This window comes from Monodon monoceros, unplaced genomic scaffold (assembly GCF_005190385.1).
Source record: "Monodon monoceros isolate NGI ecotype Baffin Bay Population unplaced genomic scaffold, NGI_Narwhal_1 Super_Scaffold_4, whole genome shotgun sequence".
Taxonomy (NCBI): domain Eukaryota; kingdom Metazoa; phylum Chordata; class Mammalia; order Artiodactyla; family Monodontidae; genus Monodon; species Monodon monoceros.
Window position 1 is genome coordinate 73,575,444 of NW_021703781.1, and position 20,437 is coordinate 73,595,880.

The 20,437-nt window shown below is 52.0% G+C and overlaps 2 protein-coding genes across 7 annotated transcripts in view; both read left to right on the top strand.

Annotated features, from left to right (window-relative positions):
• The first annotated feature begins 9,595 nt into the window (after positions 1-9,595).
• Positions 9,596-12,169, top strand: HMX2 (H6 family homeobox 2). The gene is made up of 2 exons (XM_029201162.1): positions 9,596-10,123; positions 11,076-12,169. Exons 1-2 carry the CDS (start codon positions 9,856-9,858, stop codon positions 11,627-11,629), a joined length of 822 nt encoding a protein of 273 aa, XP_029056995.1. The 5' UTR covers positions 9,596-9,855; the 3' UTR covers positions 11,630-12,169.
• Positions 12,170-15,801: 3,632 nt separating this feature from the next.
• Positions 15,802-20,437, top strand: part of BUB3 (BUB3 mitotic checkpoint protein) — an 80,899-nt gene continuing 76,263 nt past the window's right edge. For 4 of the 6 annotated variants that reach the window (XR_003797032.1, XM_029245222.1, XM_029245223.1 and 1 more), the window contains exons 1-4: positions 15,808-15,874; positions 16,314-16,508; positions 17,150-17,219; positions 19,016-19,167. Coding sequence is in view for 4 of the 6 variants with exons in the window: in XM_029245222.1 (XP_029101055.1) it covers positions 16,314-16,508; positions 17,150-17,219; positions 19,016-19,167 (417 nt within the window). In the remaining 2 variants the exon portion in view is untranslated. Of the gene's footprint in view, positions 15,875-16,310; positions 16,509-17,149; positions 17,220-19,015; positions 19,168-20,437 lie in introns of all 6 variants that reach the window. The other 2 variants (XR_003797033.1, XM_029245225.1) reach the window with 1 other exon arrangement.

Sequence of the window (20,437 nt, forward strand, 5' to 3'; positions counted from 1 at the left end):
GAGAGAGAGAGAGAGAGAGAGAGAGAGAGAGAGAGAGAGAGAGAGAGGGGGAGGGAGAGAGGGAGAAATTCACGTTGTAGTACTTTTATTTCTGAATTTCTGGGTGTGGTTCTTCCTCTCCACTCCCAATCAGATATTCCCCAGTTTTCAGAACCTGAGCAGCCTCTCATAAGAACCCCGACTCAGGCCACTTTTCTCTCCCCGGCAGAGGTCTGTCGCAATTGACCTCTTCATCTGTCCTTTTTGGGACCGATGAATTCTCTAATTAAGTGTTTAAAGGGAAAAGATGAGGCAGCCCCAAATCAGACTTCTGATTATTGAAACAACTCCACATCTGGCCTGGTGTGGATGGTCTTATTTATTAGCAGCCTATATTTGGGGAATTTCATTTGTTGGTAAATTATTATTAATGTTACCTTTATTACTTTGTTCCCTATTTTGAGAGAATATTTCAATATTAAAAAAATTATCTTTTATCCTCTCCACCTACCATTTTGTTCTGCAGTAACTGTTGTACTTTTGACCTGTGCAATATTGAACAAAATTTCCTGAGAGCCTGCTTCTTCCTCCACGGAGAGAAGCAGACGTCTTCAATGCATAATTCTGGTCATTCATTTATGAGGAAGAAATTAAGAAGGGGAAAGGGGGGAAGGAAGGAAACAAGGATAGGTAGCAATGCTCAAAGGAGTAAGATAGGCATACCGGAGCGCTTTAAGTGAAGGACAATCAATTTAGGAGAATTTTAACTTATTTGATAAATGTACAGATTTCTTGTAAAGTTCACCCTCAACTCCTCAGGGCTCCTTGCTCTGCCACCCAATCTGTTTTCTTTCTGTCGGCTACACCTGTTGTTCTGCGATAGTTTGTCCCTCCCACCCACCTCCCTCACCTCTGCCCGGATTCAGTCGCTTTTTAAGAAAAAGAGGGAAAAAATCACAAAATATTGTTACACTTAATGTTGTCGTGAAATGGAATTAATTAAAAAGAAAAGAAAAGCGAGGCATTTCCTGTTGCCAGAGTGTGTAACTTTGGACGATTTTCCCCAGAGCAGGTGTCTGCGAACTCTCTTCTGCCTCGCTCTCCGGCTGCCTCTGCAATGGCCGAGTCCGACCTGGACGCACATCCCTGTAATCCAGGAGGCGGCGGAGACAGAGGCGGCTTTGTTCGCGACCAGATCCGCTCTCTCCGTACCGTACGCCTCTTGAAACGCCCTGTGAGCAAGGGGAGAATGCGGGGCGGAACGGGTGAGGACCCGGGCTTATCTAGTTCGCGGAATTGAGCGCAGCGACAGCCGCAAGCTCAGAGACCGCTGGTATTTCTGATCGCAGGGCAGCAGCCTCGCATTCCGTTCCCAGACCGCAGGGTCCTTTGGGAGCCGCGAGCTTTTGGGCAGAACATCCCTGAGCACTCACTGGGCCTGAGCGGGGTCGGCTCCGGCTGCCTCCAGGGTCGGGGGAGGGAAGAAGGGAGTGAACTTGGAGTTTAGCTGCGGCCCGAGGCAGATCGCGATGTCCAGCTGGGAGAGGCCAGGCTGCGAGCGGGCGACCCCAGGGAGGCCAACCAGGCCTAGGGACGGCGGCTCCCAGCTCCGGGACAGGGAGGCCTCCGCAAGCCTGGAGCAACTGTGGCTCCCGGGGCGGCTCGGGTGTGGGCGCGGTCATGGTGAGTCCAGTGCCGGGGAACAGAGACCACCCGACTGCGGCGGCGACAACCGAGAGGACTTTGCCTCCTCCCGGGCAGATCCTTTTCTGTGCACCGCGCCCAAAGGCTCACGGGCGCAGGGTTTCTCTGGGCCCTGTACCCCGATCCCGGCAGCCGCCGGGAAGTGCAGCGCTAGCGATTCCCAAGCTCCTGCCGGGCGCCCGGCCTCCGCGCACCGGGTGGGCGGCCTGCCGAGCGCGGCGCTCCTGGAGCTGCTCGAGAGCGCGGGCCCGGAGGGCGGAAGCAGGTGCTTGGGCGCCCCTTGCCAACGCGGCGCGACTGCCTGCCCTAGGGCTTGGGGTCTGCACGCCCAGCTCCTGGCAGGGCGCGTTTGAAGCTGGGGAGCCGAGAAAGGGGAGACGGTGAAGATCCCTGTGAGCACACCGCGGGCGCGTCCGCTGGGGAGCGCCTGCACGCGCTCTCATTCCCTCTCCCAGAGCTTTACAGTTGCAGTTGCTCAAACCCAATCCACACGATTGATTCTTCTGTGGCTGAAACGTCAAGTATCGTTTCCTATGGATGGGAAACTGCCTCCAAATAAACTGGCATGTGTAGTTATGGCAAAATTTAGCCTGGACCTCAGTGAAGATGGATCTCCCTTTATTTTCCTCTGGTTTGGGATAAAAACGAGGGCATGTGTCACAAATGAAAAATAAACAGAAATTCGGGGTCCAAATATGTCGTTCCTTGTGTTACCTGCAAACACAGTGATGCCTTTTACTGTCGGCAATACTAACTGCGGGACAGGCCAATAACAGCTCATTAAAAATAATGTTGCAATAGCAAACACGTTCCTAGATTTTACAGCCAGAACACGATGTTATCAAGCGCCAAGAAAATACTCCTTTATTTGTGTTTGGATTCTAGAAAATGGTTCTTGACTGACCTGGTCTTTACAAAGTCGAGAAATAACTGGTTCTCCACACGCACAGTTTGTTCTTTGTCCTGCTCCTGCAGCCTCCCTTTCCCTCCCTTTGAGGACCCCGTTGCCCTAGGCCGGTGAGTCCCACCCAGGAGCCAAGGTGAAGCCCTGGGGGAGGAATGTGGCTCGGCCGTCGCCTGGGACTGGCAGTGATATGAACCTAGAAGCCTGCCCAGGCGGGAAACATCTGCTTTGCTCGCGTCGGCTGGGGGTCATGGTATTTCTCACAATGCAAGAGACAGGGAGCACGGAAGCTGCTCCCTGAGCACGAAGCATCCTAGGCTCTACTGCAAGCCTTTGTGTCAGGAGAGGCCAAGACAGCACTTTGATGGAACTGTCACATCCCGAGAGCTAGCCCGGGGCCGTCTTCCCCCACACAGAGTGCCTCTCTAGGCGATGCCTCTGCAAGGATTGCCAGGAACTGCTGGAACTGCTCAGCAGAAGGGGCTATGTGGCAGAGTGAGCGTACCTCCACTCAACTCCTCCAAGAAATCCCTAGGACACTGAGCCAACATCCCCGATTTCATCCTTTCATCTTCCCCTCCCTTCAGATTGTGGAACCCAGCCTTCTCTCCTATCCTAACTTCAGATCCTTCCCTATTGGCACCCCCAATTAGTCAAGCCAGTGCAATGGCATCGGCTTCCTGGCTTAATCCTCTCTGCATCATCCAGACGCATGCAGACAACATACAGGATACACTCACCCTCAAGGGTGACATGAAACACTCACTGCCCCCCCCGCACACTTCTGTTAGACCTCCTAACGGACACCACATCCAGGGGCTCCCAGGGCCCAACCTGTATATGTGTTTAGCATCACATATACATTGTGATCACATAGCATCACAACAGCACAGGCACAGTCAGGCACACTTTGTTCTGGGTGACCCTGGGCAGCTGGTTTTCTCTGATGGCCCCAGGCTAAGGCAAGCTGGGAAGAACCTTGTAGAAAGGATTGGGCAGGGAGCGAGGTGGTGCTCCTACTTCTGGGGCGTGAAGCTGGAAATCATCTGGGCAGAGATGCCTCATGTTCCCTCGTCACAAGCCACCTGGGACAAACTATGGGAGCCGCTATCATCCCACTTCAGATCCCCATATACCTATGGGCCGGGGCCTCACTCGGAGCCGGGGTCCTCACAGTGCTGGGCTTTGCGGCTCTGAGTGCCCGGGAGCGTCTCCGGGCCCTGGGAGACCAGAGAGCCAGCTCTCGAGCTGTTTCTGTTGGCAACACAGATGTATTTCTTTTATTTGGTAGTAAATAGAGCGGGTGTGTGTACATCAAACAAGAGCAAGACAGATATAAACTGCCCCACCCCCGCCACTGGGCCCTCATTCTGAGCCAGGACGTCCCCTGGCACGCCAGAGCCCCAGAGTGCGCGCTGGAGGGTGGGGCGGGGAGAAGATGGGGGAGGTACGAAGGTCGGTGGGATTTGCTTTCTCGTCTGCAAGAGCACGCTGGGTCAGCCGCAGCCCGGGCGTTGGGAGATGGGGTCAGAGTAGTGGGGGCCTAGAGGGCTGCACAGCCTTCGACCTTCGGGAGCTTTGGCGAGAGCTGGCGTCGTAGGGCTGCCTGGGCCCGGGCCAAGCACTCCAGCTTCTACTCCTCTGCGCGCGCGGGGCACCTGGACTTCCCTGGAAAGGCCCTGCGGGGACCGGAGACGTTGCTGAGCACCGCCCTGCCCACCTCCAGGGCTCCATTTTGCCCCACCCCTCGCGCTTGTCCACGCCCCGAGTCCTGTGACCCATCCAGGAGGCTTCTTCCCCTCAGCGATCCAAACTTAGAACGCAGAGCGGCTAGGAAAAGACCACTCTACTGGGTCACCGCGACGGGGTCAGGGTGCAAAAACCATGAGCCCCATAGAAATCCCCACTTGGGGTCCGGAGCACAGCCGGGGAAGCCCCTGGGACGTCGCCCGCCCAGGCACTTACACCGGGCCAGGCAGAGGCACTCCTCCGCCCCTCCTCGCGGCTTGCCGCCCACTCTCTGCCCATCCCCTCCCGCCCAGCCTGCAGGCAGCCTCTGCCTTGTGGGTGCGAGCGATCCGCGCGTCTGGGCGTACGCGAATCGCGGTGTGCACGCCTTTGTGTGCGCGTGCGCCCGTCTGGGTGTACAGGGCGAATGTTGACCCTTTGGCCTCACAAATAGTCGGGGAGGGGTGCTGTGGGTGGATGGCGGAAGGGAGAAAAGGGCTGTAAAGATAAGTGGGCCTGCTATACTTTGGAGCCCTGCCTAGCGACTCGGACCCGGATCTTGATTTGAGATTCCGGACGCGCCTGTTCCCGAGCTTGCTTCTCCTGCGGAAGTACCCTGGAGGCTTATCGGGTGGGGAGCCACAGCTTCTGGGGAATCCGATCTCAGACAGCAGCGCAGCTGGGGTCCAGTTATCCGCCAGGGCTTTCCCCCCACCATTCTGCCTCTAGGATCCCGTAGCACTTCAACCGTGTGTCCGGGCAATTCCCGAGACAAGAGACAAGAGATCGCTGGAAGCAGCGTGCATCCTCGGACAGTTCCCAGGAGATGAGCCCTTGTACTCGCCCAGGTCCCTTCTTGGCTGCTGCTCCAGCCGATGCGTCTTCGCGGCGAAACTGGCCCAAATCTCTGTCGCCCGGGTTCCAAAAGGATCCCTTCTGGTTGCAGTGGACGGAGAGGAAAAAGAGTTGGGGGAGAGGTGTAGCGCGAGCGAGCGAGAGCACGCCGACAGCGAGTTGCGCCCATCATTTAGTCAGGAGCGACGAGGTGGAGTCACCTGGTGTGCCTCACCGGAGCGCTAAAGTCTTAAAGAAATAGAAAGAATCCCCTTCTCTCATGAGCTCCTTCGCCGCCCTCGCCCCCCTTGGTGATGGAGTGCACGCATCAGATTTTCATCAAAGTTCTATTAAGTGAAACATAGGTTGCAGGGCACCCTTTGATTGAAACAGTTTAAATTTTAATTGTGTTTTTAATTTGACATATAGTTGCAGAAAGGAATGACACTGCGTCGCCAAGGGGCGGTCGATTTTCTTAATTTCTCCCAGAGGAATTGATGAGTCTATCAGGCCACTAGATTGGAAACCCATTAAAGCTCTCTGGTTAGGCTGTTAATTGGAACTTGATGGATGTGGGGAGGGGGGTGTTCGGACTCGGCTATGCTGATCCAATCTTCACGACTTTCTGTTTTCCAATAAATTACACAATTCATTTTCCAGCCGCAGATTACATAAATTGTACACCTCTGGGGCTCTCTTTTTCAAATAGGGAGCCCTTTTCCCCAAAAGCCTATTGCAAGATGTCATTTGCACCAAAGAACGAACAGCAGAGGCCCTTGAATGAAAATCGAAACATAATCAACGTTTATACTTAGAAAATTTATTGAGATCATTTTCTCTGGTATTTCCTTATTTTAAAGTTTGGACGCGCCATATATCATAATCCACTCGCGTAAAGGGGGGGTCAGCCTGTGTTTAATATTTATCGAAGCTTGATTCCAAGATCAAACTTGTTTATGACTTCATCTGTCATTTCGGAGGGAGCCTTCTTCTACTATTACCCGGCTCAGCCAGCCTATTTCCCAACTGCCGCAGAGAAGAGAGGATCAATTTTTATTACGCTCCTCGGCAAGTTTGCTCTGGGCCGCTTTAATATTGAGCAGTGGCATAACCTCGGGACCTAAACTTTAAGCGTCTTTTCAGTTTTGCAAAGTTTATCATTGCTTGGAACCCGTTTATGCCTATTTTCTAGGAAGGGTGGGGGGCATCGCAAAGATGATGAGGGGTCTTCCTCCTGGGTAGGGGCTGTTGATCTGACTGGGGTAGGGTGGGGCGCAGCTATCCGGAGGCTTGGAGGTTGGGGTGGGAGGTGAGACTGAGTTGAAGAATTGTCACACTTGAGGACAGAGAGATGGGATGTCTGTGGGTGGTGGTTCCTAAAGCTTAAGGTTTCTGGGAGTGCGTTTGGCAGCTGCGTTGAGCCCAGGAGAGGGCGTGTGGGCCTCTGCACTTCCCGTGAAGTCTTAGGGACCCCCCACCCAAATGCCCTGAAGGGACGGTAGGAAGATCGTGCCTTGGCTCTCTGGCCCCTGCCCTGGGACTGCTGTCTGCCCGAGGTGGGGGAGATCCTGCAGGTGCCCAGTTGAAGAGACTGGAGGAGAGGGGAGTCTGCCTGGTCTCCACCACAGCCTCCCTGCCTCGGTCCTGTGCCAGCAGCACCACTTCCCCGGCTCAGTTCAGAGTGTGTCAGTGTGAGGCACACACTAGTCGGAGTTCAGTGAGCGTTTGCTGGCTGTGTGACTGTGGAAGTGTTCATGCAAGCGCGTGCGTGAGGCTTCAGGCGTTCGCATCTGAAGGTGCAAAGAGTGCCGGGGTGGAGGAGGCCGCACAGGTCAGCTCCCCAGTCCCTCGCCGTTCCCGGGTCTGGGAGCTGCTTCTCCGAGGCCCATCCCGGAGGCCCAGCTGCTGCCTCACTTGGTCACTGCTCTGGCTGAGGCCAACCCTGTGGTCCCTTGACTCCACCCAAACATGTGCCCCCGCGGTCCCGAGATGGCGGGGGTCCTCACAGTCTACCTCGCAGTCACTCCCAAGCTCAAGGCCAATGCATGCCCCGCCCCTCGCCCCTTCCAAAGAGTCAGGTATTGGCAGTGGAACAACCTCGGGCTTCAATCTTGTTTACTCTGCTTGGGCTTTTTTTTTTTTTCCTGAGCCTCAGTTTCTCCACCTGTACATTGTGGGGGGTACAGATCTGCACCACAGGTTTGCTGTGAGGATTAAAGTGAAGAATGGTAGGATGCTCTCAGAATATTCCAGGTTGCCGGCACCAAGTATTTGCTAGCTCAGAAGAGTTCAACCAATGCCCTCCCCCTACCCCAAATCCTCTTTCGTCCCCAGTGGAGGGCAGGCTCAGCTCGTCCGGTCCGCCAATTTCCCGCCGGGTGGCTTCAGCGCGGGCCGGGAGACAGCTCCCTCTCAGGGTGCTTGCGGGAGGCGGAGAGGTCGCAGGCGGGTGAGAGTCGGGTGTTTGTTTTCAGGATGCTCCCTTCTACCCCCCAACCGTGCGGGAGCGCGCGGGACGGGCTGTGACGTGGCCCGGGAGCCTGCGCCGCGGCCCCGCAGAGGGGGACGCACAAATTGTATTTCAGCACCGGGTCCTTCCGGGTTAATGAGCTGACACCATGATTAAAGCTGACCATTTGTAATGTGTCTCGACCCCGCCGCCGAGCCCTGAAGAGGTTAATGCGGTGACGGAGGCCGGCACCTGCCCCTCGCGGGCCTCCCGGGCCGTGGCGCACAGCCTCTGCCCCCCGCCCCGCCCCCTTGCCTGCCTCTGCCCCGGTTGCGCCGCCGACTCCTAATCAATTAGCCCATTAACGAGCCCTTGGAGGAGTTAAGTAGGGAGAGGTTCTGCCACGGGTAAGGCTGCAGTCGGTAACTCACCGCGGCTAATGATATTATAAGCGCTTTGCTCAATAACCCGGGCGCGGCGCGGGCGAGGAGGGAACTGCACCGTCATGGTGCAGAGTCTGGACATTTGTAGGGACTGATTCCAGAGTCTCCTCTCACCCTTGGCTGCATTTGGGGGCCACCCTAGGGTCAGGGCTCCCGGGATCATTTGGTTGAGCGGTCTCGAGGCCTCAGACCCAGGGGGGTGGGGTTGCCTGAGCGCCTTGGAGCCTTGCTTCCACCTTCGGTTCTTCGACGCTTGTATAGACAGCTGTGCCCCCGAAACATTTTGCCTGCGCCGGACTGGTTCCACATCCGGTACCAGCTGATCTGGGAATGAAAAGAACAAGAGTCAGGGCTTTGAGGGGGCCGTGAGGATGAGGTAGGGAAACATGGTTAATTGAGCGCCCACCGCAAGCTGTGCTCAGAGTTGGGCACTTTGACCTCATACAGCTTCTGCGAGGTAATCGTTGCTTCTCCCCCCAATTTTAGGAATGAGGAAACCGAGGCTCAGAAAGTTTAAGTGTCCTGTCCAAGGTCACGTAGCCATTTGAATACACTTTGTCTAATTCTAAAACCATGTCGCTATCTTCACGTCCTTCTTTCCTTTCCTGGAGCAAAGCGCTTCTCTTTTTGCAGCAATTCCCTCACCTCCAATATTTGCCTAAAAGTGAGAGTCACTTATGGAAGAGGAGGCCGAGCTTTGGGCTGTTTACAAAGGTTTACAGAGGACCTACAATGAGCTCCTAGTGATTCTAGGCTTTCCGGTGCTTTTTCATTCCTACCTAAGGCCATCCTCGAAACAGGTGAAGGAGATATTAATGAGAAGTTCGTATCACCTATGAGGGCAGTGAGGCTCTGACTGGGATTTCACTTGTCCAAGTTCACGCAGCATGGAAATGAGGGTGCTGGGACTTGAACCCGAATCTCTTAAAACAAGATCTAGGGCTTCCCTCCCCCACCCCCAACGATCTTGCAGCCCCGTTGGGCCTGTGACAGGGGTGGGGTCTGTAGGCGGGGAAGGGCCCAAGTTGTCTGCTCCCAGGCCTCCCCGGTAAGCTCCCGGAAAGAGCATCAGTTCCTATGCGCACGCTCCTAAATCCCCCGGCCTCCTGCTCCATGCGCAGCGGTCTGCGGGGTGCCAGCCCTGCTGGCCTGCCCAGGCGAGAAGGAGTGAGTTTGGGGAGGGTCGTGGAACAGACTGTGAGCCCCTCTGAGGGTGCGAGGACCCGTCGCCTATGGGAAGCGTCGGGTCACTCCAGCTGAGCCCCGAACTGCCCCTACCTCTCGAGAGGGCAGAGATCGGAGCGATCAGTGTCGCCACACAGGGTAGGAACTTGGGCTGGAATCTATTTTGCTTTCGGTCCAGGCTGGTTGGACACAGCAGATGCCCGCCCGGCTCTTTGCGCGCTCGGGGTAGCACAGGCGCTGCGTGCGGGGCCTGGGCTTTTTTGAAATTTTCCGGGGCCGCTCGGCGGCGCTGCGATTGGCCGCGTCTGAGTAACCTCTATGCAAATGAGGCCGCGCCGCCTCTGCGCCGCCGGGGACCCGGCGAGCTGGCGGGCAAGGAAGGGGCATTCGCGCCGGGGCTGGGCGGCCGCACCTAAAGCCGGGCGGGCACGGACCCCAGCGCAGCCGTCCGGTGCCCGCGTGTCCCCCGCGCGGAGGGGACGCCTCGCCAGCTTCGCCGCCCCTCCCCCTGGCTCCCCTCCCCCCTCCCCCACCCCCTCCGCCTGCCTGCCTGCCTGCCTGCACCACCTTCCACCCAGATCATCTCTAAAGGGAGTTCTTGGTTTCCTCCGATTTCTTATGAACCCAGGATGGGAAGCAAGGAAGATGCGGGCAAGGGGTGTCCGGCGGCCGGCGGCGTCTCCAGCTTCACCATTCAGTCCATCCTGGGCGGGGGCCCCTCGGAGGCGCCACGGGAGCCCGCCGGCTGGCCGGCCAGGAAGCGCAGCCTGTCCGTGTCCTCGGAGGAGGAGGAGCCGGACGACGGCTGGAAGGCACCAGCCTGCTTCTGCCCAGACCCGCACGGCCCCAAGGAGCCCGGCCCCAAGCACCACCCCCCCATCCCCTTTCCTTGCCTGGGTAAGGATCGCACGCCCCCGGGTCAGCAGCGAGCAAGCTCTAGGGGAGGGAAGCTGTGCGGAGGCTCTCGCGTCGCCCCCCCCCTCGCCTGGCCAGAGCAGCGGCCGCGCGGGGTCCAGCGCCGAGGGGAGGAGACGCGCGCTCTGTGCTGACTCCTCCGCCCGGCGGGCGCTCGGGAAGAAACCGGGAGCACAAATGTGGCGCGGCGCGGTTTTGGGGAAGGCTGGGTTGGAGGGAGAGTGTACCATAGTGGGTTGGGCACAGGGCCTGCCGCACGCTTGGCTGTGCCCTCAATATCCCCTTTGCACATCGTATACTTTCTGCACACGAGGTCTGGAAGTCGGATCTGAGCGGTCGGTCCTTCTCTACCGCAATCACTTTCAGCGTCTTTTTCTTCTCTCTCTTCCGCTCTCTCGACCTCTGCCTCTGTCTCTCTCTCTCTCTCTCTCCCTCCTCCTCCTCGGAATGATTAGCACTCCAAGATGATTGACAATGGTGCCTTTCGTAGATGGTTCCTCTTTACAACATCTGACCAAGGGGAGCCCCGCGTTAGTCCTTAGCGTGATTTCAGAACAAACGGCCTGTGAAATGATGCCACACTATAAAGCTCAGGGAACTCTTCCAGTTCAGTTGTTACAAGGCAAAATCATCTTTTAAAATGATGCTAATGTCCCCCCTCCGGATCTCCTCCCCCTCTTGCCACACGTCCTTTCACGAAGCTGGGAGCATAGAGACCCCAGACTCCAAGTAGCTGGATCCCTGTCCTGTTGCTTTTCAAAAGCCAGGTGCCGGGCTTTAGGTTTCAGCGAGAGGGAGAGAAGAGGATGGGGGTGGGACCAAGGAAGATGGGACCAAGACTGCAGGCGCCTGCCAACTCCCTGGTTCCGGCGAGAGCTGGGGGTCTTTGAGGTTTCCCAACTCCATGGCCTTGCTCTTTGTTCTCACTCCCCAGGTACCCCCAAGGGCAGCGGAGGCGCGGGGCCGGCGAGCTCGGAGCGCACGCCTTTCCTTTCTTCGCACCCAGACTTTAAGGAAGAGAAAGAGAGGCTCTTGCCCGCGGGCTCGCCGTCGCCGGGGCCCGAGCGGCCGCGGGAAGGCGGCGGCGCCGAGAGGCAGGCGGGCGCGGCCAAGAAGAAGACGCGCACGGTCTTCTCGCGCAGCCAGGTGTACCAGCTCGAGTCCACCTTCGACATGAAGCGCTACCTGAGCAGCTCGGAGCGCGCCTGCCTTGCCTCCAGCCTGCAGCTCACCGAGACCCAGGTCAAGACTTGGTTCCAGAACCGCCGCAACAAGTGGAAGCGGCAGCTCTCCGCGGAGCTGGAGGCGGCCAACATGGCGCACGCGTCGGCGCAGACTCTGGTGGGAATGCCGCTGGTGTTCCGGGACAGCTCGCTGCTGCGCGTGCCGGTGCCGCGCTCGCTCGCCTTCCCCGCGCCGCTCTACTACCCGGGCAGCAACCTCTCGGCCTTACCTCTCTACAACCTCTACAGCAAGCTCGACTACTGAGCGGCCCGCCGGCCCCGCGGCGCCCGCCCGCTCCCCGCCAGCCTGGCGCGGGCTGCCCCCACTCCGGAGCAGGGCTGCGCGTTTCCAGAAATATTACGAGATACACCATGTGTATTCGTTAGCTCTTATTTATGGCCTCTGCCCTACTTTTTGTTTGATTGTTTCTCGTATTTATCGGCATTCCTCCAGCCAGATCATCTGCTTTCTACCCCAAACCAACCAATACGGTTTGAAAACCATGTTCGAGGGGATGTTCTACGGTGGTGGTGGGAAAGGGAGTTTCGGCCAGATCGACATTGATCGGTAGGAAAAAAAATCAGTAAAACACCAGACCAGGTACATTCTTCTCCCCCATATATACACCTGTATATATGTACACGCAGACACGGCTGGCCAAGCCAGCCCTTGGGGGCTTCGAACAATGATCTCGACTCCTCTTTTCGTTTCCCTTGTCCCGAGGATGGGTAGGGGAGAAAGGGGGGGGAGATTTCAGATCTGTAAATATTTTTAAAAAGAAAAAAATAAAACATTTTAAGCATCGTTGCTAACTTTGGTGGAATTGATTGTCCGGCTACTAACGCGCAGGTGTTCTCGCTTTTCCTTGGAAGAGCTTGCAGGCGGGCGTCAGAAGAGGTCTGGCTCGAGCCCCGTGGAAGGTGGGGCGGGGGTCAGAGGTTAAAGGTTGGGACCTTGGCCCCGCCGAGGAGGCACGTGGGCTGGAGGCGCGCCCCTTTCCACTAGCTGGTGCTCGTAGTCTCCGCGCGGCGGAGGCTCACCTCGGCGGGAATCCAACTCTGGAGCCCGCGCGGAGAGGTACTGGGGGGCGGCAGGCTTCACTGCCGAAGCAGTTGCCTCCCGGAACGAGCTTCTTTCCAGCCCTGGGAGCGCCTCGGAGTTGACGGCAGCAGGGCGTCGTGCGTCGTGGTCCAACCTGTGACAGGAGCCTCCTCTCCGAGGGCACAGGGCAGGTGGGGCGGCGCTGCCTGGATCAGGTATAGAGCCCGGTTTGCTCGTCCCCCAGCCTGGCGCGCTCACAGTTTCCGAGCCGCTCGGTGCGGGAAAGGCAGCACTTCGGCTGAGGAGGGATGAGGCCTGAGACTAGGCAAAGAAAGCGCGGGAGGCAAAGGCTCCTCACACGGTTTTGTTGTTTATAGTTTGCCTTGTGCGTGGCTAAGGGGCCGGGTCGCGGGCGAGCACGTGGCAGCGGGCACTGAATGGAACCTTGGTGCGCGGTTTGCGCGCCCACGGACCTCGGCGCCCCAGCACCTGCTGCCTCACCCAGGCTGGGCGGGCGCGGCACCGAGAGGACAGACGCGTGCCGAGTGTCATGCAAATCGCAGTCTCGCAGTGTTAGATCGCAGCCACCTGTTCCTTGTAAAACGTCAGAAAAAAAAAAAATTGCCTGAGCTTTGAGGATGCTGATGGTTCGGTGTCACGTGGGGCGAGCTCCCGGGTCCTCCTGCCTCCAGCCCCGGGCTACTCCTTAGCCGCTGCAAAGGTGTCGGGAGTCGGCAGCGCGGAGCCCGGATCCCATCCTCTAGAAGGGGAATATTTGCGTGATAGACCTGTCTGTTTGAGCGGAGAGGCATCGAAATTATCTGCATTTTATGAAAGTATGCAGGATATCTGTTACTCGACTATGTGACCCGCAGTGTCATGTCTTAAATGCCTGGTGTCTTGTCCATTTGTGAGGTCATATTTTTTTATGTTAGATTTCATAAAATTCAAGAACACATGTGCCAGTGGTGTTAGGTCAATTGCATTTATTTCATTTCAGCTGAGTTCAATAAATATTTACTGAGCCCTAGTACTTGCTGAAAACTATGCTAGATATTGGCTAGTCAGAGAGAGAAAACAGAACTGACACTGGATCTGTTTTTTTCTGATTTATTTGGTACGCATATTTCAATGAAGTTTTCTCTTTCCGGAAACCTGCTTTAAATTTTTCTTTCCTCTCAAGCTGCTATTTGAATATTCCATGAAGAAATAACCAAACTGCCTTCAAGGAACTACTTGTATAGGAATATTTCACCCATATCATTTTTGTCTGCACTTCAATAGATTACATTTTTTAAACAGAGATGATGGTTTTAACAGTATTGGGTCACTATATCCTTCTTGGGCTTACTTCCTTCATAGGAAGTTGTTTCCTGTAGGCAGTTAATGGCAGAGTGGTTTTTGCCCACAAGATTTTAGGGATGATCATTTTCCAGTTTGTCATATAGTGGGTACTTCAATTTTTTTTACTAATCCAGAAATTAGTAGTCAAAGGTGATCCAACAGTGTGATTAGTTTCTAGGAATTCCTCTTTCTTATAGGTAACTAAGTACACACACACACACACACACACACACACACACACACGGCTTTGCATGTGGATTTCAAATGTTCAAGACTCCATTGTGGCCAGATTTCCTATCTCAAGACTATCAATTCATTTGAATAAGCAGCAGAATCATCAGCCTCCTTTCAGGCTCTAAACTGGATTTAAAAGATTGACGTTTCTTAAAACTCAAATCGAGTCCAGCTGCAACTGCCTGCCCAGAGGGACCTGAATCATACACACACTGGTTAATGAAATACGCTTAGATTTTATTAGTGGGTAATTCATGCTCAGAATCTCGAAACACTAGTAGAATTAAATAAACAACTGGGAGAGGGAACCAAATAAAATTATTTGGAGATAAAATTATTTAGCCAAAATTAGAATGGAGGCAAGGCACTGCACTTTAAAATTCTTAACCTAGCCATTAAGTTGTTGAAAGAGGAGAGAGAACCAAGTATGAGGACTGGTGAGGAGACAGGGCAAGAATCTGTCCTTTTGACAGGAATATCATCAATACACCGGGCAGAAGGGTGGTTGTTGTGTTTACTGTGTCACCATTCATAAAAAAGTGCACCTGAGTCAGCATATATGAATGCATAAGGACCAACAACACTTTTTCTCTATCAAGGTACCTTAGAAATTAAACACTTTAACCTCAGCAGTTTCCTCCCACTTCATACAAGATCATTTAATAATAAGATTTTTTTTTACAAAAGCCTGTGAAAAAGGTTATAGCATGGATTAAATTGAAAATTTTCAGTGCACTTTTGATATTCAAGAGTAACAGAGTCACAGCATGCTAGTTATAAATTAAGTATTGCTTTTCTTTCATGGAGACCAAATTATTTCTCATTACAGGAGCAACGTTCTTGATTCTCCTATTTCTGGACGATTCTAGAAACAGAAAATCCAGCAAACCGAGCCTACAAGTCTGGCGAGTTCTTGGGGTGGGAGGGGGTGGATGGAGAGAAGCTTGTAGGTGTCATTTTAGGGCCCTACTTGAACATATGTCTCAAAGAGGCTTTTGAGCTTTAACACACTGCAGAGTAATCATTTGTTTCTCAGTCTGTCCAACCTTCTGGACAAAGAGTTCCTCAAGAGCAAGAATCGGTCTGATTAATGCATCTTCCCGGTTTTCTCACCAGGCCTGGCATGCGCTGGGTGCTCAATAAATGTTTGCAGGAAAATGGAATGAAGAGATAAGCAGAGTATAAATAAGGATGAGTATCTTTAAGGTCAGTAGATCTTCGACAGTGGGAAATGTGAGAGCCTGGTTCATAGGTGGAAAGTCCAGGAAAATGAGAAAAAATTAGGGCAAAATATACACTTCATTTGAGCAAATAGTTTTTTCTCCATTCCACTTTTGGTCAACTTCATGGGCATATGCATGTGCAGTGGAAGGGAGACTAATTTAGCTCTATAAAAGTACTGACCAAAATAAGGTTTTTGTGTCTGAGAGACTAACTGAGATGGGGAGGGCCCCAAGAGTCAACTGGGAAGAGTATCTTTCCCGCCTACTATTCAGAGGACAGGCCAGGCGTCAGCCCCAGGGAGACTACATTTCCCAGCGTGCCGCACACGGACGGGCGAGGGCGTGAGCGCAGCCTTGGCGCGGTGCTCTTTGGGAGTTGTAGTTTTCACTCGTCCGGCACTTGCGCGGGCGCCTCAGCCTGGTGGTGAAAAGAGGCCACGTGACCGGAAAAGCCGTCATTCGCCTTTGTGCCGGAACAGGTTGCCTGGGTTGACTGACGCCCAGCGGACCAATCGGCTGCCTAGAGCGAGACGTTGGCGTTTGAAATCAGCCAATGGCAGGCATTGGCTGGAACTTCCTCTCCGCCCCTTTCGTCCGGCTTGCGAGAGCTTCGAGGGAAGCTAGGCGGCGGCGAGTATCGGCGAAGTTGCTTCAGAAGGAGCCTAAGGTAACGGGGAGAGGCGGCCGGGCGCAGTAGCGAATTCTTTGGGAACCCCTCCACCCGTCCCCCGGGCCCGGAGCTGGCGGAGCCGTCCTCTGGGAACCGGTTCCTCTTCCACAGGTTTTCTGTTATTTCAGGAGCAGGCGGGGCGGCAGGCCCAGGGGGGGGAGGCCGGGGTGCAGGAGCCCGCGGCGGGCCACGCTGGAGGCTGGAGTTAGGGGTGCGGTGGTGGCGACGCGGCCGGCTGGGGCGCTTAGAAGGGGCGGCGTGGGGTGGGGGGAGATGAGGCCGGACCGCGGCGGGCGCGGCGGTTCCGCGCAGGCGCAGAGGCCGTGTCGGCGGCCTTCCCTAGGCCCGGCCCCCGTGGGGCCCCCTCGCTGCCCCGCCGTCGGCGAGTCCAGCCCCCGGACCCTTGGGGACTCTTAACTGGGCGCTTGTTCAGTAGATGACCGGTTCTAACGAGTTCAAGCTGAACCAGCCACCCGAGGACGGCATCTCTTCGGTGAAGTTCAGCCCGAACACCTCCCAGTTCCTGTTGGTCTCCTCCTGGGACACGTCCGTGCGCCTTTACGATGTGCCGGCCAATTCCATGCGGCTCAAGTACCAGCACACCGGCGCCGTCCTGGACTGCGCTTTCTACGTAGGTGTCCTCCGCTTCCGCTCCTGCCCCCCTTTAATAGTCTCGGTATGGTGTTCCTGGTCAACAGTATCCGTTTTCCGTTGTTGGGCCGAGGCTTTTGTCGGTGGGGTCATTTGGATAGCTCCCCTCCCTTCCCCCAGCACTTACCTTGAGCCCCAGGTACTGTCTTTTTGTTTGTTTGTTTTGTTTTGTTTTTTTTGTGTGTGTGTGGGTTTTTTTTTTTTTGGCACTGGGGACTTGCAGTGTCGGTCTCCCCTTGTGTTCTTGTGTTTTCCCCTTGTGTTCTAATGGCGTAACCCTGCAAACCTTTTGGACGTAATGTGTTTGAAACTCACAAGAAGACAGTAACATTTGGCTGTCTTGTTAAAAGAAAGGTCTGTTTGCGAGTACATGGGAATGCCTGTTGACTGTCAGCCAGTGTGGTGAACAGTTCTTCCTTAATTTGCTGGTGTAGTAGTTTTCTCAGCTCCTTAATTTGCTTTATTTTTGGTACTGTTTTTTTGTTTGTTTACAGTGAGTAGCTGAGCCCAGCGTACCTCTCGTCCTGAGCATAAACTGGATAGTTGGCTGTAGAAACAGGAATTTTAAAATGCTTTTTAAAGCTCTGTAAGTTTTAAATGCCTTGTAACTTTATTTTGTAGGATCCAACACATGCCTGGAGTGGGGGATTAGACCATCAATTGAAAATGCATGATTTGAACACTGATCAAGGTAACATAGCCACGTTTTTACCAGTTTAGTGTTTTCTTAGTTAGTGCTTACTTGTAAATGTTTATTTATGAAGAGTAGTTCCTGAATTGCTTAGTTCCTTAGTTGCTTAGATACAAGTGAAAATGGCTTGAATTTAGGACTTTTTCGTTTAAATGATAACCATTAAATTACAATCACAAAATATTATGCATGTATTTTATCAGTGAAACTCATGATCTCCATCCACAGTGTTTACATGAAGTGGCACTTAAGTATTTGCCCTTTCCCTTGCCCTCAGAAGGGGACTGGGTCCCACAGTGGACTACCTTTCAGTAGGATTTTTCCAGGACAGTGCTGATGTTTCAGCGTTCTCTTTTCAGAAGCTAATTTAGTTTAGACTGAAGGAAGATAGGTTTTAAAAAATTTAACATTATAGAATAGCCAACCCTGTCCAGATACCATGTTAACCCCGCTTGTATAATTGTTTAGCATAGAATATGCTTCAGTTGCGTTTATTGAATGAAGAACAAGATGACACATTTTCTTTTAGTTAATTTCTAAGAGATATGAAATAACTTACCCACATTTTTGTGGTGACTTTGGAGCAGAGTAGAGATTGGAATGGAACCCGAATACACAGAGCTCTCTAGTGGAGTTTTTTTTTTTTTTTTTGGTATATGCGTACGTTAGACATAGATGTACTTGAAGGACATGGCAAGGCATAGAGGTACGACTAACGAGGATGAGTTGGACAGTGGGATGGTTAGAGGATGGGCACTGTATCTTATCAAAAAAAAAAAAGAAGGATCCAGTCAGAAGAGGCTTTTGCATGAAAGCCGTTTTGTCATGTAACTTACAACTGCAGGTGTTTGGTTTTGTTTGCTAGCAGCTTATTCTAGATAGGAAGTTAGCTTGCAGGTTTAGGTTCTATTTGTTTGAAAACTCAGGAGAAAAACACTGAAAAGGAAACAAAAAGTTTTTGAAGTTATAGGCCATAATTAAGGGAATTAGCTGTTTATTCTCAGAAGATCATTGCTGAACTTCACGAGATACCATTTAAACAAGAAAAAAAAGTATGTATTTAAACAGGTAGTTTTCCTCTTTGAGGATCAGGGCCACATATTGTTTGTTCTTTGTTGTGTCCTTAGCATGTGGTATAGATTCTGGCACATAGTAGACATTTAGTAGATGTTAGTTGAATGAATGAATCAGATAGGGTGAAGAGTTGAAACTGAGAGGAAAGAAATTGTGTATTAGAAATTTGACCCGCCATGAAAACCAAGTGGGTTAATCTTAAGACTCCCTGCCTTCCTCATCCCCAGCTCTCAGATAACCCTGTTACCACTTAAATAAGTTTCTTTGAAACATCAGCTTAACTCGGTAAGTTTTATCCAGATCCATTTGACCAGAGTTCTCCACTCATTGGTTCATTTCATCAGGTATTTCTTGAGCACCTACGTGTATAAGAACCTGTACTAGATAGTCAGAACTATAGAGTTAAACAAGGTTCCTGATTTGAAGGAATCTAGAATCAAGTGAGGAAAATAACAAATATGCCACCATTTTAATGCAATCTGAAACTGAAGTCAGCCTTTGGTATTACCATGCCAGTGAATCAAGCTATGCACTGTCAGGTGAACAGAGATGAAAGGATGACTTTTCGTAGTCGCGGAGAAATTTTTCTGTGTGTAGTAGTTCTATTGAGTGGGTGGAAGCGGATTTGTTACAGTGCGATGAATGTTTCCTTCTATTGTTCACTTGAGGAATCTTTGTTTAGTAAAGCTAGGTGTGGTTTGTTGGTTTGTTTTTTCCTACAGAAAATCTTGTTGGAACCCATGATGCCCCTATCAGATGTGTTGAATATTGTCCAGAAGTGAATGTGATGGTTACTGGGAGTTGGGATCAGACAGTTAAATTGTGGGATCCCAGAACCCCTTGTAATGCTGGGACCTTCTCTCAGCCTGAAAAGGTAGGCTCTTTATATTCGTAACAGGAATTATGGTCCTTGGGGTGGTTTGACTTGATAAATGTTTGATGAATATGATGTTCAATTGAGGTTAAGAGTTGATGAGTCTGTTTTACAAACTCAGCTAAATATGTGAAGGAAAACTAATTTTGGTCAACATTTTCTGTCAGTTGTCGTGTTTGTACTGGATAGCACTAGTCCTAAACCCACTTCCGTGTATTAACGCTTTCAGTCCTAGGGCTGAGAAGCAACTTTTCAGAGAAGTCATTTAGCAAAGACTGTTCCATTGCCTTCATTTGGGTCTGACGGCCCCAAACCAGGAAGTGGGATGGAGCATCACTCATTTTCACTTATGACCTGAGGTTTCTCTTGCGTTGACTAAGAAGGTGAAATGGGTTATCATTTGAAGTTTAGTGAAAAAGATGTCCTATATTCCCTGGCTTTTACCATTTATTTATTTTTAATACTAACAGATGTAGTTTGAAGGCTGTAGTGAAGGAAGCTTCTTAAAACTGAAACTTTGTGTATTATTGTAACCTTTTGATCTGTACAGTGGAAGTGTAATTGAGCATTCTTGCTGTATCCTTTATCAGACTTTATCAGGTGGTAGTTAATTTTAAAGATTGATTGTTTTAGCAATTTAAAGGTATCCTTCACTTGAGTCTGTTTCCTCAATGTAAATATGCTATTCAGTTCCTGTTAGCTGTCATTATATACTGTAGTGCATCCAAAGAGCCATTATTTGTGTCACATCACATTCGAATCTACTCCTGGCAAGACCTTTGTTCAGAATAAAATAATTGCATTGTTTCTAGTTTTGATTTATGGTTGTATGTAACGTGTCAAGAGCTGTGATAAATTGCTGACAGAATATCATATAATGGACAGCCACACTGAATCAAGCTGCTTATTGGTTCAGCAAGGTTCATTATGTCACTTTTTTTAATACTGTTTTTGATAAATGTATATACCTAGTCAGTAGCATGACAGTGTTTTTACTTGATTTATGATTCGTGGGGATAGAAAGCACTTTTAGAAGCTTGTGTGTCACCTGTATAGTAAAGATTTAAGATAAAATTCCCATTCTGATTGTACTGTTATCAACTGATCTCTTTCTGTGATTCTTAAAATTTGGTGTTTCATATATCTTAGGTTAATTTCTGTTCTTCTGCAAACATGTTTTCTGAATAAACAGCGGTAAATCTTAATATGTCTCTTATTGAAATACACTTGTGTTAAATCTACTGTTTTGAATCTTCTAAATTTCTTGTTT